The 13602-nt window shown below is 37.6% G+C and overlaps 1 protein-coding gene across 15 annotated transcripts in view; it reads right to left on the bottom strand.

Annotated features, from left to right (window-relative positions):
• Positions 1-13602, bottom strand: part of CHODL (chondrolectin) — a 593574-nt gene that overhangs the window by 6407 nt on the left and 573565 nt on the right. For all 15 annotated transcript variants that reach the window (XM_081572699.1, XM_081572705.1, XM_081572697.1 and 12 more), the window contains 3 exons: positions 5747-6056; positions 5443-5600; positions 246-332 (listed from right to left, as the gene is read on the bottom strand). In XM_081572699.1, the coding sequence (XP_081428825.1) occupies positions 246-332; positions 5443-5600; positions 5747-6012 (511 nt within the window). In that variant the 5' untranslated portion in view covers positions 6013-6056. The remainder of the gene's footprint in view (positions 1-245; positions 333-5442; positions 5601-5746; positions 6057-13602) is intronic.

Raw genomic sequence — 13602 nt, 5'->3', positions numbered from 1 at the left:
TTGACATATATTCACTACCATGTGTCAAATACATAGCTAGTGAGAGGCTATTGTGTAGCTGTGCAATGATCTCAAGGTGGAGCTCAAGAGGGAGGGGGCTATATACATGCACACTCATAGCTGATTCACATTGTTGTACAGCAGAAACCAACACAACATTGTCAAGCAACTATCCTCCAATCAAAAAAAAATTAAGTACATTTTCTTCTCTTTATAGGTGAGTTAAAGACATACGAACTAATTACCTGCCTCAGTAACAACTACATTTTGATGAGTGTCTCCAGGTTGGTTGGTAAAATACGTCTTTTCTACAGGAGCTGTTGGATTAATCTCTGTAAATAATAAGTACAGTTATCATGTATAATGATAAATAAGACAAATGCAAATGTAGATGAAAATAAAAGCTTATTACAAAACAAAATAAACATTGATTTCTAAACAACTTCCAGCTAATTCTATTTTGAATTTAAATTTATATGAAATGATTTAACAATAAAGTCAGCATTTAATTGTCTCTGAATGAAAGATCTGCATGGTAACTCTTTGCAACTTGGATCCACTGGGTGAATTCCTGTAACCCCAGACTGCATTTAACAATCCAGAGCATCTGTGCTGATGATAACCTATTACAGGTAATAATGACAAAAGAGGTACAAAAGTAGGCAAGATAGGCAAGAATTGGAGAGCATAAGAAAGTGAGGCACTAGCTGTGAATAAAGACCAACAAAGATGATTTCTACACTACTGTTGTTTAGTTGTTAAGTCATGTCTGACTCTTTTGCAACCTCATGGACTATAAGCCTGCCAGGCTCCTCTGTCACTGGGATTTCCCCAGAAAGAATACTGGAGTTGGTTGCCATTTCCTTCTCCAGGGGATAATCCCGACCCTGGGGCTGGCAGGTGGATTCTTTACCGCTGAGCCACGAGGGAAGTCTTCTATACTATTATCGTGTATAATTTAGATTTCTCCTCACAACAAAAAACAGCAGATAACTGCATATGGCCAGTATCCAGAATTGATGATTCAAATAAAAATGTTCTAAAGCACATTTCTGTTCCCTACAAATAATGCCATCCTTAGATTTCCTTCTCAATAGTATCTATATCTTTAAAAATTTTCATAAATTAAGGCTTGCAAATTGTTTCTTTCCCTGGTTTTTCTGAGGCAAGATTTTTTTCAATTGCCACACACTTGAAAAATACTGATTTTTTTTTTTTATAATGATGTGGTAATGCTCTCTTGTCTAATTCCTTTTCCTAGGGCACTATTGTAAAGAATCCACCTGCAACGTGAGAGACCTGGGTTCAATCCCTGGATTGAGCTGGAGGAGAGCATGGCAACCCACTCCAGTATTCTTGCCTGGAGAATCCCCATGAACAGAGGAGCCTGGCAGGCTACAGTCCATGGGGTTGCAAAGAGTTGGACATGACTGAGCAACTAAGCATAAGAATTGGTTGAATTAATAGTTCAGAGAAATTAAATAGAATTACTAAGAAATAACCTGTAAATTTGTTTTCATTTGTTCCAAAAATATAACTCTGTTTATTTTTCTCAATTAATGGAAAAGAAAAAACACATGCAGCATCTTACATCAGTTTCAGAATATTAAATCACTTCAATGTAATGTTTACTATTCTAATTTGGTCACATAGTCTCTATTCATCAGAAACTTAATCATACACCATCTTATAAGAATATTTACTACTCTTTTAAACACACTTACCCTGACACTTTGCCTCCTCTAGTCTTCAGTCCTACCCTATACTCATTCATCTACAGAATTTAGGCACTCTTTGCATCTAGTGCTCAACTGGTATTTGCTGAACAAATAATACAGATATTATGGAATTTATCATTATAGAACTGGTTATTTTTAAAATAGTTCAAAAGTTTTAATGCAATTGCTGATTAAGTGACAAAATTTTAGAAATACAATTTCATATATACTGTTTTTAATGTCTAGGAACAAGAGTGCTTAATGTAATTTTAATAAATATAAAAATTGGATTCAACATTCAGAAAACTGGCTTAAAACTCAACATTCAAAAAACTAAGATCATGGCATGCAGTCCCATCACTTCATGGCAAATAGATGGGGAAAAAAATGGAAACAGTGACAGAATTTATTTTGGGGGGCTCCAAAATCACTGCAGATGGTGACTGCAGCCATGAAATTAAAAGACGCTTACTCCTTAGAAGAAAAGCTATGACGAACCTAGACAGCATATTAAAAAGCAGAGCCATTACTTTGCCAACAAAGGTCTGTCTAGTCCAAGCTATGGTTTTTCCAGTAGTTATGTATGAATGTGAGAGTTGGACTATAAAGAAAGCTGAGCATCAAAGAATTGATGTTTTTGAACTGTGTTACTGGAGAAGACTCTTGAGAGTCCCTTGGACTGCAAGGAGATCCAACCTGCCAATTCTAAAGGAAATAATTCCTGAATATTCATTGGAAGGACTGATGCTGAAGCTGAAATTTCAATACTTTGGCTACCTGATGCAAAGAACTGACTCATTGGAAAAGACCCTGATGCTGGGAAAGATTGAAGGCAGCAGGAGAAGAGGATGACAGAGGATGAGATGGTTGGATGACCTCACTGAATCGATGGACATGAGTTTGAGCAAGCTCCAGGAGTTGGTGATGGACAGGGAGGCCTGGCGTGCTGCAGTCCATGGGGTTGCAAAGAGTCAGAAACGACTGAGCCATGGAACTGAACTGAACTGAAAAATTGGATTCAGAAGCATCCCCTTAATAATGTCTCTGGATAACACTGATAGACCCAGAGAATAAACATGCACCTCACAGGACAATAACAAAAAATGGTGGAGAAGAAAGTGAGAAAATTTAGAAGTGAATTATTCAGTTTCTGTATAACTAGGTTAATTTCTTTTTACCGCTTTTGGATATCAGTAGTCATGCTCTTGTGGTACTGGAGAAGACTCTTGAGAGTCCCTTGGACTGCAAGGAGATCAAACCAGTTAATCCTAAAGGAAATCAACCCTGAACATACATTGGAAGGACTGATGCTGAAGTTGAAGCTCCAAACCTGATAAGAAGAGCTGACTCACTGGAAAAGACCCTGATGCTGGGAAAGATTGAATGCAAAAGGAGAAGGGGGAGACAAATGATGAGATGGTTGGATGGCATCATCGACTCAATGGACATGAGTTTGAGCAAACTCTGGGAGATAGTGAAGGATAAGGAAGCCTGGCATGCTGCAGTTCATGGGGTCACAAAGATTCAGACATGACTTAGCAACCAAACAACAAGTCATGCTAAGTTCAAGTCACATAGTACTTGGAGAATAAAGTTCAAAATATTGTTACAATTTGTATATTAGTTTCACTGCTTGCTCCTCCAATCCCTACACCACTAAAAAGCTAACTACTCACCACCAAAATAGCACTGAATATACAAACAAGGAATTTAATCAAGCAAGCATCCTTCATAAATAAGACACTAAGCTCAAGGAAAGAAGATCAGTTACATGTGTGTGTGTGTGTGTGTGTGTGTGTGTGTGTGTGTGTGCGTTAGTCACTCAGTCACGTCCAACTCTTTAGCGATCCCATGGACTGTAGCCCACCAGGCTCCTCTGTCCATGGGATTCTCCAGGCAAGAATACTGGAGTGGGTTGCCATGCCCTTCTTTACCGCTGAGCCACGAGGGAAGCCCTCTCCATCAGTTACATATAAGGTAAATAAAATGAAAATAAAGTAAAATAAAGTACAGATATTCTAAGTACATTAATAAGACCAACCATGGAAGTGTTCAGGGGCTTCAAAAACAGTAAGTACATAAAATAATCTTGCTCAAAAGCTATACATATTTGAAGATTTAGGTAGAATATAGAAGATAAAGGAAAAAATAATTTTATGTCTAAAATGCTGTTCCGTAAGTAATATAAACTTAGACTACCTAATACAAAACAAGATTCAGAGGTAATAGTGTCCTGAATAAGGTGGTAAGTGTGATCCAAGATAAAATAGTATACAAGGGTTGGCTAAAAGTTTAAAGAAAGAAGATAATATTGTATTAAGAATATACTGTAATATATTTTGTTTCATTTAACAGTTTCAAGCACTTAGTGTCACTAAGTTAAAATGTCAGAGAATTTCAACTTCATATTTTTCTAAGAAAAAAAATCTAGACAAAGAACCTAAATCCAAAACAGATTTTATTTTTCAAAGGCTTCTAAGAGGGTAATGATGGATTTAACCACTGAGAGGTTTAAAGAATAAACTCACCAGGGATAAAGAAAGAAGGCTAATATACTCAAGTGCAGAATAAATATAAGAGAAGGGTAAATCTAATCCAAGTAATCCCTTGTGCTTTACAGTCTTATGAGTAAAGAAGTATAATTTCAAGAGAATAATGGAAATAGCAGCACTTGATTATAATTGCCTACCATGAACATATGCTTTGAGGTCAAGGAGACAGCCCTTGGAAGAGTTCAAATGAAACTTCCAAACACTGAGAGGAGAAAAACAGCAAAAAGACCTCAAAGCCTAAGTGTCTAAGTTGTCTTTCTTAGATTATTAAAAAGATGAGTTTACATAGTTCTGATTAGTCTCTCTTTTGGTCAAATTTCAATTCAGTTCAGCTGTCCTATTCAAAGTAATTCAAGTTTATCATTTCAGTAGGAAACCATACTACCATAGCTCAGGTCAGAGCTATCTCTCCATGTGCTGTATAGGGTAAGAAAGTTGGAGACTTCAAACAGAAGGAAACTGAGGGGGCATATTCCATAGACTGAGGACCACAGCAAAAACATGGCACATGCTCCTACTTTTCTGCACCAGGGTTCTCTGACATTCTGATTTTCACTGAGGAGTACAAACCAAATATCATGCCATAATATGATAAGTTAATATCCCAGAGGAATGGTGCTTGGTTCCCTTAAATATACCAGAAAATCTTCTAAAAAACTATTAATCACATGTGTAAACTCATAGGTGCGCTTTGGTGACTTACCTACTTCACACACAGTATACTAAACGCTTAGTGTTAGTGTTAGTCACTCAGTCGTGTCCGACTCTTTGTGATCCCATGGACTGTAGCCCACCAGGCTCCTCTGTCTATGGGATTCTCCAGGCAAGAATACTGGAGTGGATTGCCATTCCCTTCTCCAATGTTTGTAAATAGATATTTATTCTTCATAAAACCTGCTTACAAAAACACAATTTGGCCTTAATATTAGAAATAATTGCTTTCTCTTAAAGACCCCTCTCTGGATATTCAGATATTCCCTTCTATTTAACTCACTGGGCCGTTGTTTGCTTTATAGCTTAGTGTGCTTCAATACTCTGTCATCAAACTGCAAAGTAATTTTGTGTTTCAGTGCAGAAAAACAAAAAGAACCCAGGTAGCGTAGGTTAAAGATGAAAAACATAAGCCAATACACATATACAATCTGCTCCTACTGATTTGCAATGCTTCCTACCTGGTTCATACTTGCAGATGTAATTGTGCTTCATGTTGCACCTGTCATCATTCCACTGGTAAAGGTAGGGGCCCCCAAGGCCAGGGTTGGCTGTTGGCTGATGATACATCACAACACACTTCTCACTTCCACAGGAAGGTTCATCACTGTACCAGTTTCTGCAAGGACAGAGTACCAGGGACACTTCTCAGTGACTTCACCTGTTCTACTCCTACCTCTACTCTACAGGTAACAGACATCTCCCCCCATTCTTTGCCCTCTGAGTCCACCCAGAGACCTCTGCCTCCTCAGGATCCCCGCTCACCGGTACTGGGAACTGCTTCCATCTGACCACTGGTAGAGATCTGGGCAGGCACCGGATGTTTGCCCCTGGCCATTTCTCCAAAGCCCTATCCAGAAATCACTATCGGAAATTCCTATTCCTGGCTTTGTCAGGTTCTGCAACATGCTTTCTATTAACTTCTGTTCTGCTTCATTCTCCAGGCTCAGAAGGGCTCCCCCTTCGCTCTCACAAGCCAGCCGTGCCTCCTGAAAGCTCACGCGGCTGGACAGCTCATGGAAGTAGGCCATCTTGTAGCAGAGATGCTTGAAATCAGCAAAACATACTTTTTGGCCTGAAAAAAGAAAAAATGTCCATATACTGATTATCTGAACTATCTTCATAATGCTCCTTACTACACGTTAAAATGAAAGAACCAATCAAACAGAAAGATTCTACCAAGAACGTTTCTCCCACTGAACCACTGCATAAAGTCTAGATAATATTCTAGATTCCTACTTCAGTCTACTAAAGCTAATTGATTCCGTAACAAATTAGTAACCCAAACTTTTCAAAATAGGGAAAAAGAAAGTATAAATGGATCAGTCATGTCCAAATCTTTGCAACCCCATGGACTGCAATGCACCAGACTCCTCTGTCCACGGAATTCTCCGGGTAAGAATACTGCAGTTGGTTGCCTTTCCCTTCTGAGCCAAGGGATCTTCCTGACCAGGGGATCGAACCCGGATCTCCCACCTTGCAGGCAGATTCTTTACCATCTGAGCCACCAGGGAAGCAGTACACCAAGGAAATTTTTGTAAAGAGAAGTCATAATTCTTCTGGCTTACCTTTTGTAAACTGATAGCTAAAGCAAGTGAAAGTAGATAAAGAAATGTCAAGTATACACAGTAAAGGAAGCTAAAAGGTCAAAATTATGAAATAAGAATCATAATTCACAAAGGAATTAATAAAAACTGAAGTAAAAAAGCAATTTTTACATAAAGCATCATGAAGTGAATACATTTAAATAATTTAAATTTAAATAAAGTGGCAAATATAAACTGTAAATATTTGTTTTTCTTGTATATATCTGAGAGCAAATATATTATAATTCAAAGTTAATAGAAGTCAGTATAAAGGTAAGGGTAATAATAAACAATTTATTAATATAGTGTGGTATTAGAAGTGACAGGTAAACCTTCTAAGAGTACTCTAGGATACTCAGAATTTGTAACAGAAATTTAAAATGCAAATTTTCACTTGTATTTTAAAGGTTTTTATAAGTTACAACACTCATTTCAAACATCTATGCTGATATCTATGAATGATTTTAAAAGTCACTATATAGAGAATATAAATTCATGTCAAGATATTAGATTGAACCACAAATGAAGTTGAAGATAATTCTCAAGAGTTCTTAATGAAATATCACCTTTTATCAAGGTGCTTCATTGCTGTGACATCACTAACAACATCTGTGAAGACTTAAATACACAGGCAACAAAAGTTTGACTTAAAAGGCCTCTCAAAATTGAATTTCACATACCTCTACATATAGATCAGAATGAATACTCCTAATTACTTAGTGACAGAACTACAAATATGAATGATCACGGTGCACCATAAAAAAGCCATCTAAATAACAGGAATAGTGTCCAGGAACAAAATTCCTATTGTTCTGTTGTTTACACCTGCTTCTTTTTATCGCCAAGTAAGTATGCCAAGGTTATAGACACAGTCTCCGCGATGGTCATGCTGCTTTGTTTTGTTTTTCATTAGCGTCCATGATTCACCTCACATCTTTGCTATCAACTTTAAAAACCGCCATGGCTCTGTCATTATTTCTTATCCCCAGCCTGCTGTCCACAGTCTCCACCTCCCTTTCAGTCTCTCATTTCAGCTTGAGGTTTGCCCTTGGAAAATAAGCTAGTATTTTACGTAAAATTAAGGCAAGTTACTTTATACCAAGAAATCAAGACATAGCTTTACTGCTTACAATTCTTATTCTTCTTGGGATTGAAGGCTTTATTCACTGTGTATTTAATTTTGTAGCTGATCAAGAAAATCTGTCAGTATTAGAGGGCTATTATAACACTGTTTCTAGCCAGTGTTATAATATTTAAAATAAAGCATTCAAGCTTTATACTCTTAATTACAGTACATCACACTGAGCCAGTGTTGGTATCACATCCATTCTCCCCCAGAATCAGCAATTAATGACTTCTGATGACACTTAGAGGCAGGAGGGAAGGAATCAGTGGAAGGCCATTAACCTCACACCAGTGTTTGAGTGATAGGCATTAAGTATCTTGATACAAGCTGAGAACAGCCAACTAACAACATAGAAGTTCCAGCAATGCAAGCAAGACAGCCAGTTGTCCTCTCTGTCTCATTAACTGTGATCTGGACTCAGGAGTAACGCACTGAATAATAAGAACAAATTAAGAGACTGTCCCGACTAACTGTTAATGAAAAATAACATGTTCATATGAATGACTACAGGAAACTGGAATTAAAGAGACACCAAAAGGACAAATCATCCTGAAATAAATAATCTGGGGGAGATGACCATGGAAGTCCCAATGGTTGATCCTAATACAATTTTTTTTTAATTTCTAATTTATTATTAGGGTTTGTGATGATGTCAATATTCAAAATGGTTGTTCCTGGCAATACTTTAGTAATGCCATTAAGCCTAGTGATTTTTAGGCTTGTATTTTTAAAGCAAGCTCTATTTCCATTTTCATTTCTACATCTTTTACATACTTCTAAATCTCAAAATATATCTGAGCTGCATTCCCTTGAGCTTTCGATTTGTTCAATTTTCCACCCAAGAACTCTCAGACTTCAATTTGATCCCAGCACTTTTGAAATATTAACTTGTCCAATGAGATTGTTTGGCAAGATAACAGAAAGAAACCAAATTAAAAAAAGAAAAAGATTAGCCAGAAATTTTAATGAGTTAAAAATTATTTATGTAACAAAGCCAGCAGCAGTAGTTCAGAGGATATGCCTGTACACTTTATAAGCTAAAAGTCTCTGTTCATTATCTTTGACATACTGAAAAATAAATGCAGAGATTTATTATTTATGATGAGAATACAAGAAAAATGATGAAATTTTATTTATAAAATTAAAATAGCACCTCTAATTAAATGCATAAGAGAGCTTTAAGTGTCTTGCAGAAATTCCTAATACCATACTAGGTATTAGAAATGTCAACCTGTAGATAAACATTTGTCTGTACAGAAATAATAATAATAAAGGAAAAATCTAGAGAGAGGGATTATATATAAAATAGTTAAGAACTAATACTCTAGGAGCCCTGGACAATAGTCAGCCTTTGCACTCTCTGTGCCAGGTACCATTTCTTTGGCAGTGGATGATGGAATGGTTCAGGATCCTGGAAGACAGGGTGTAGATTGTGGTGGCTGCATATCAGGGGGACTCTTAGAGAATGAGGGCAATGATCAATTACCAATTACAGATAGATGTTAACTGCAAAGTGTATTAATTGAATATCAGCTGTGTCTACACATTTTAAAACTGAAGTTACTAGCAGTTCAGCTTTACTAAGGCAGTTTTGAGGAAATTATTAGCTATACTGCACACTTTTATGGTATTTATATATAAAATCAGTTAAAGCTGACACTGAATTTCTTCACATCCAATTCTATTTTACTATCGATTTCCACCTTATTCAGCAAATTTGGTCCAAGTTGGAGCAAAATCAGCAGAAGCAACAGCTACTGAAGCGCTCACCACCATTTCAGCTGACCACACTTGGCTGTAAGAGCAGTGGAACTTTCAACAGCTGGGAAACAAATGTTGCCCTAATTCCCAGAAAAGTTCCATTAATATGGGTCTTCTGGAAGCAACTTTCCCACTTCTCTGAAGGCGAATCTTAGGGAGCCATTACGACTATATCCCTTCTCATTCTGTGAGATCACATGGAGAATTTCCTTTTCTCTTGCTTTTAAATATTCAGAATAAATCCTCCGTTGACTTTTTTGAACAACGGGAAGCTAGTTTTCCACCTACTACATCTAACTCCATCTACTACATCTAATCTTCCACCTATTATCCTCCCACCTGTAAAATAATCAGATAACCACCTAGCAGTTTTTATTACACTAAGGCTAGCTTGATAATAATTTACTAAAAGTTACCTAACATCTGTGGTGGGAAATCTCCCTTTATTGTTGGCTTATTTACAAAAGAGAAAGACTTTTTACCTAGGAGTCAACAACTCTTGGTTTCATACATACATTCATACATGCACACACACACACACACACACATACACACATACTCATATACAACTATATAGATACATATGCACTTTAATTCAGCAATAATTTTTAGTATTGCCTGCTAAAATAATCATTCCTCTCATTATCATAGCCAAGATTCTACTATTTCCACAAATAGGTAATTCTGTCTTTTTTCTTCACCATAAAAATTCCTGTAGAGCTAAATATTGGCAGAGTCTTAAATGTTTTTAGTAACAATGTAAAAGCAAGACCAACTCATAAAGTCATGGCAAGAAGGTTTTTTCTTCCTGCATGGAAAGGATCTATGATTTGGTTTGAGGGTGTGTGTGTTAAGTCGCTTCAGTCCTGTCCAACTCTGTGTGACCCTATGGACTGAAGCCTGCCAGGTTCCTCTGTCCATGGGATTCTCCATGGACAAGAATACTGGAGTGGATTGCCATGCTCTCCTCTGGGGGATATTTCTCACCCAGGAATCGAAAGCCGTGTCTCTTACATTTTCTGCAATAGCTGGTGGGTTCTTTACCATTAGAGCTACCTAGGAAGTCTATGATTTGGTTGGGTTTTGCTTATATTTATTAAATTTCTGAAAGTTGAGTCCTCAGTTATGAAAGTAATAACATTTTTTCTTACACTTCACACTATAATCATATGTTATCAACATTAAATAAGTATTGAATTTTATCATATTTTTCAATAAAAACATGGAAGACATACTATGAATTCCAGTTGTTCAATTATGATCTACCTTTAGTTGCAAGGAAAAAAAACAGTTGTGCAAAAGAGCACCTACATGATAAATCTTCCCCAAGTCAGACTAACTGGACTTTGGACATTTCACTAGAATACCATAAACCAAATTGCTTTTCATGGTTCTTTTTTACTGTACTCAAAATCAAAGGGATAAATATGCTGAAACTATAACATACAATGTGACATGACTTCCAATCATAATGCCCAAACTTTGAAACTAAAAAGGAAAGCTATCGATTACTTGTTCTGCTTTTACTGTTCAATATTGCATCGTCTTAAGACTTTTTCATTATAACAATGTTTTGCTATAATAAACTTTACTTTTGCAACAGATTTTGTAATGTAATTAATTGCATAGTGCACTATTAAGATCGTGCTGGAATCCGTCTTCCTATACTGACAAACAGCCAAAACTATAGTCTTGACCATTGGTTGAATAATGGTGGCATCTGAAAATCCTAACTCTCCACCTGGGAAACACAAGTCTTCTGAGAAGGGGATGAAATTTATTTCATTAACCCAGTATTTAAAATAAGATCTAAATAATAAATGTAAACCAAGTAATCATGTGAGTGAAGAATTCAAACATTAAATCACTAAGAGTTGACTTCAATCACTAAGAGCTTTATTTGAACTGTGGGAATATTAGGGTCATTATTTAAAACTTTCCTGGCCTCAGTTTTCTTACCTAAAAAGTAAGAGTAGCTTGACAATTTAAAGAAATAATGACAATAGCCTGAGATTTATCAATGCCTAAGTGTGTAAACCCTCACAGCTAGCACAATCCATTATTGTTTTTCAGTCGCTAAGTCTTGTCCAACTCTTTGTGACTACATGGATTGCAGCATGCCAGGCCTCCCTGTCCTTCACTATCTCCTGGAGTTTGCTCAAACTCATGTCCATAGAGCCGGTGATGTCATCCAACCATCTCATCTTCTGTTGTCCCCTTCTCTTCCTGCCTTCAATCTTTCCCAACCTCAGGGTCTTCTCCAGTGAGTTAGTTCTTCACATCAGGTGGCCAAAGTACTGGAGCTTCAGCTTCAGCATGAGTCCTTCCAGGACTGATTTCCTTTAGGATTGACTGGTTTGATCTCCTTGTAGTCCAAGGGGCTCTCAAGAGTCTTCTCCAGGCCTTTGGGTAAATTAGGAAAGAGGATCTCTCCTGGTGACATAGGCTGCTCTCCTGTAGGTGGCTTCAGTGATAGCCGGGGAGCCTGAATTGCTGAGTGTCCTCTCAAAGCTTCTGGGCAGAGCCTGTGTCCATGACATGACCTGCACTATTGTGTTTGAACCCCTTTAACCCTACAGCAATGGCACCCCACTCCAGTACTCTTGCCTGGAAAATCCCATGGATGGAGGAGCCTGGTAGGCTACAGTCCATGGGATCGCTAAGAGTCGGACACGACTGAGCGACTTCACTTTCACTTTTCCCTTTCATGCACTGGAGAAGGAAATGGCAATCCACTCCAGTATTCTTGCCTGGAGGATGGCGGAGCCTGATGGGCTGCCGTCTATGGGGTCGCACAGAGTCGGACACGACTGAAGCGACTTAGCAGCAGCAGCAGCAGCAGCAACCCTACAGCTGGGATGCTGGGAAAGATTGAAGGCAAAAGGAGAAGGGGACGGCAGAAGATGAGATGGTTATAGAGCATCACCAATTCAATGGACATGAATTTGAGCAAACTCCGGGAGATAGTGGAGGACAGAGGAACCTGGCGTGCTGCAGTCAGGGGGCACAAACAGTCGGACACCACTTAGCAACTGAACAACATCAACAACCCCACAGCAAACCTGTGGTGTGGATGCTCTCATCCCATCTTAACAATGAAGCAAGGGAGACACAGAAAAATTAAATCATTTGCCAAATTCACACAGCTCATAAATGGTTAAGGGTTTGGAACCAGGCAGTTTGGCTCCACAGTTCATACACGACCCCAAATTTCTAGCCTGCCTCCTTGGAAGTCTCAAGTATATTTTTCTAAGGTGAAAAATTTCATGAATAAAGGGACTGATTCATATATACACAATTAGTATAACCTATGCTATCATGTTTAGCATTGGCTTGTGATTGGTTACTGGATGGCTAACACATGCTTGGGGTTGTACATGGAGAGTTTCCCTCTAAGCAGAATGCAGAATTTCTTTTAGTTAACATTTAGACATAGGTTTCCTCTTGCAACATCTATCTCAGATTTTCAGACCCCATATCACCTTAATGATTTTTAAGTCTAGACCTATTTTCCAAACAAAACAAACAAGATCCAACCTGAACATCTCCCCAACAACAAGGAGTATAACTTTAGTCAAATTGTCAGGCTATGTTCTATCATCAGCGATACGTTAAAACATGAAAGAAACAATCCCTTCTGGTAGTTGTGTCCATCACTGACCTGTGTGCTAAGCATCTAACACAAAAGACAGAGAGTTGGAAAAGGTCAACATTGCTAATGAGACCATGAGCTGAATTTCCACTTTGAACATCTTTATATAATACTGTCCCTTTTTAATGTTAATGTAACAGATATTACCATCTTCCAGTAAAAGAATTATGAAAATAAAACCATAAAATAATGAAAAACGGCAGGTAAGGATTAATGACTATGATGAATGTGTAGTTTATTAAGTGACTGGTAATAAGATTAATTCATTCCTTTCTTGCCCAAGAGATACTTAAAGTAATTGCATCTTTGAAAACTGCACTGTCATCACTTTATGCTTTTGATGATGTCATGGAGTAGTACCACAAGCTGGAATACTCTCAGCAGTTTTTTGCAATTAAAAAAAAAAATCTTGTATGTCCCGTGCTATTAATCTATGGGCTACTAGTCACCACCTATGATTTTGCAATATTCTGTGGCATTTGGATAATCAAAATGG

The sequence above is a fragment of the Giraffa tippelskirchi genome, chromosome 2 (genome assembly GCF_054371585.1).
Source record: "Giraffa tippelskirchi isolate mGirTip1 chromosome 2, T2T-mGirTip1v1.2.pri, whole genome shotgun sequence".
Taxonomy (NCBI): Eukaryota; Metazoa; Chordata; class Mammalia; order Artiodactyla; family Giraffidae; genus Giraffa; species Giraffa tippelskirchi.
The sequence above is the reverse complement of the archived record's forward strand: the minus strand, read 5'-3'. Positions and strand labels throughout refer to the sequence as shown.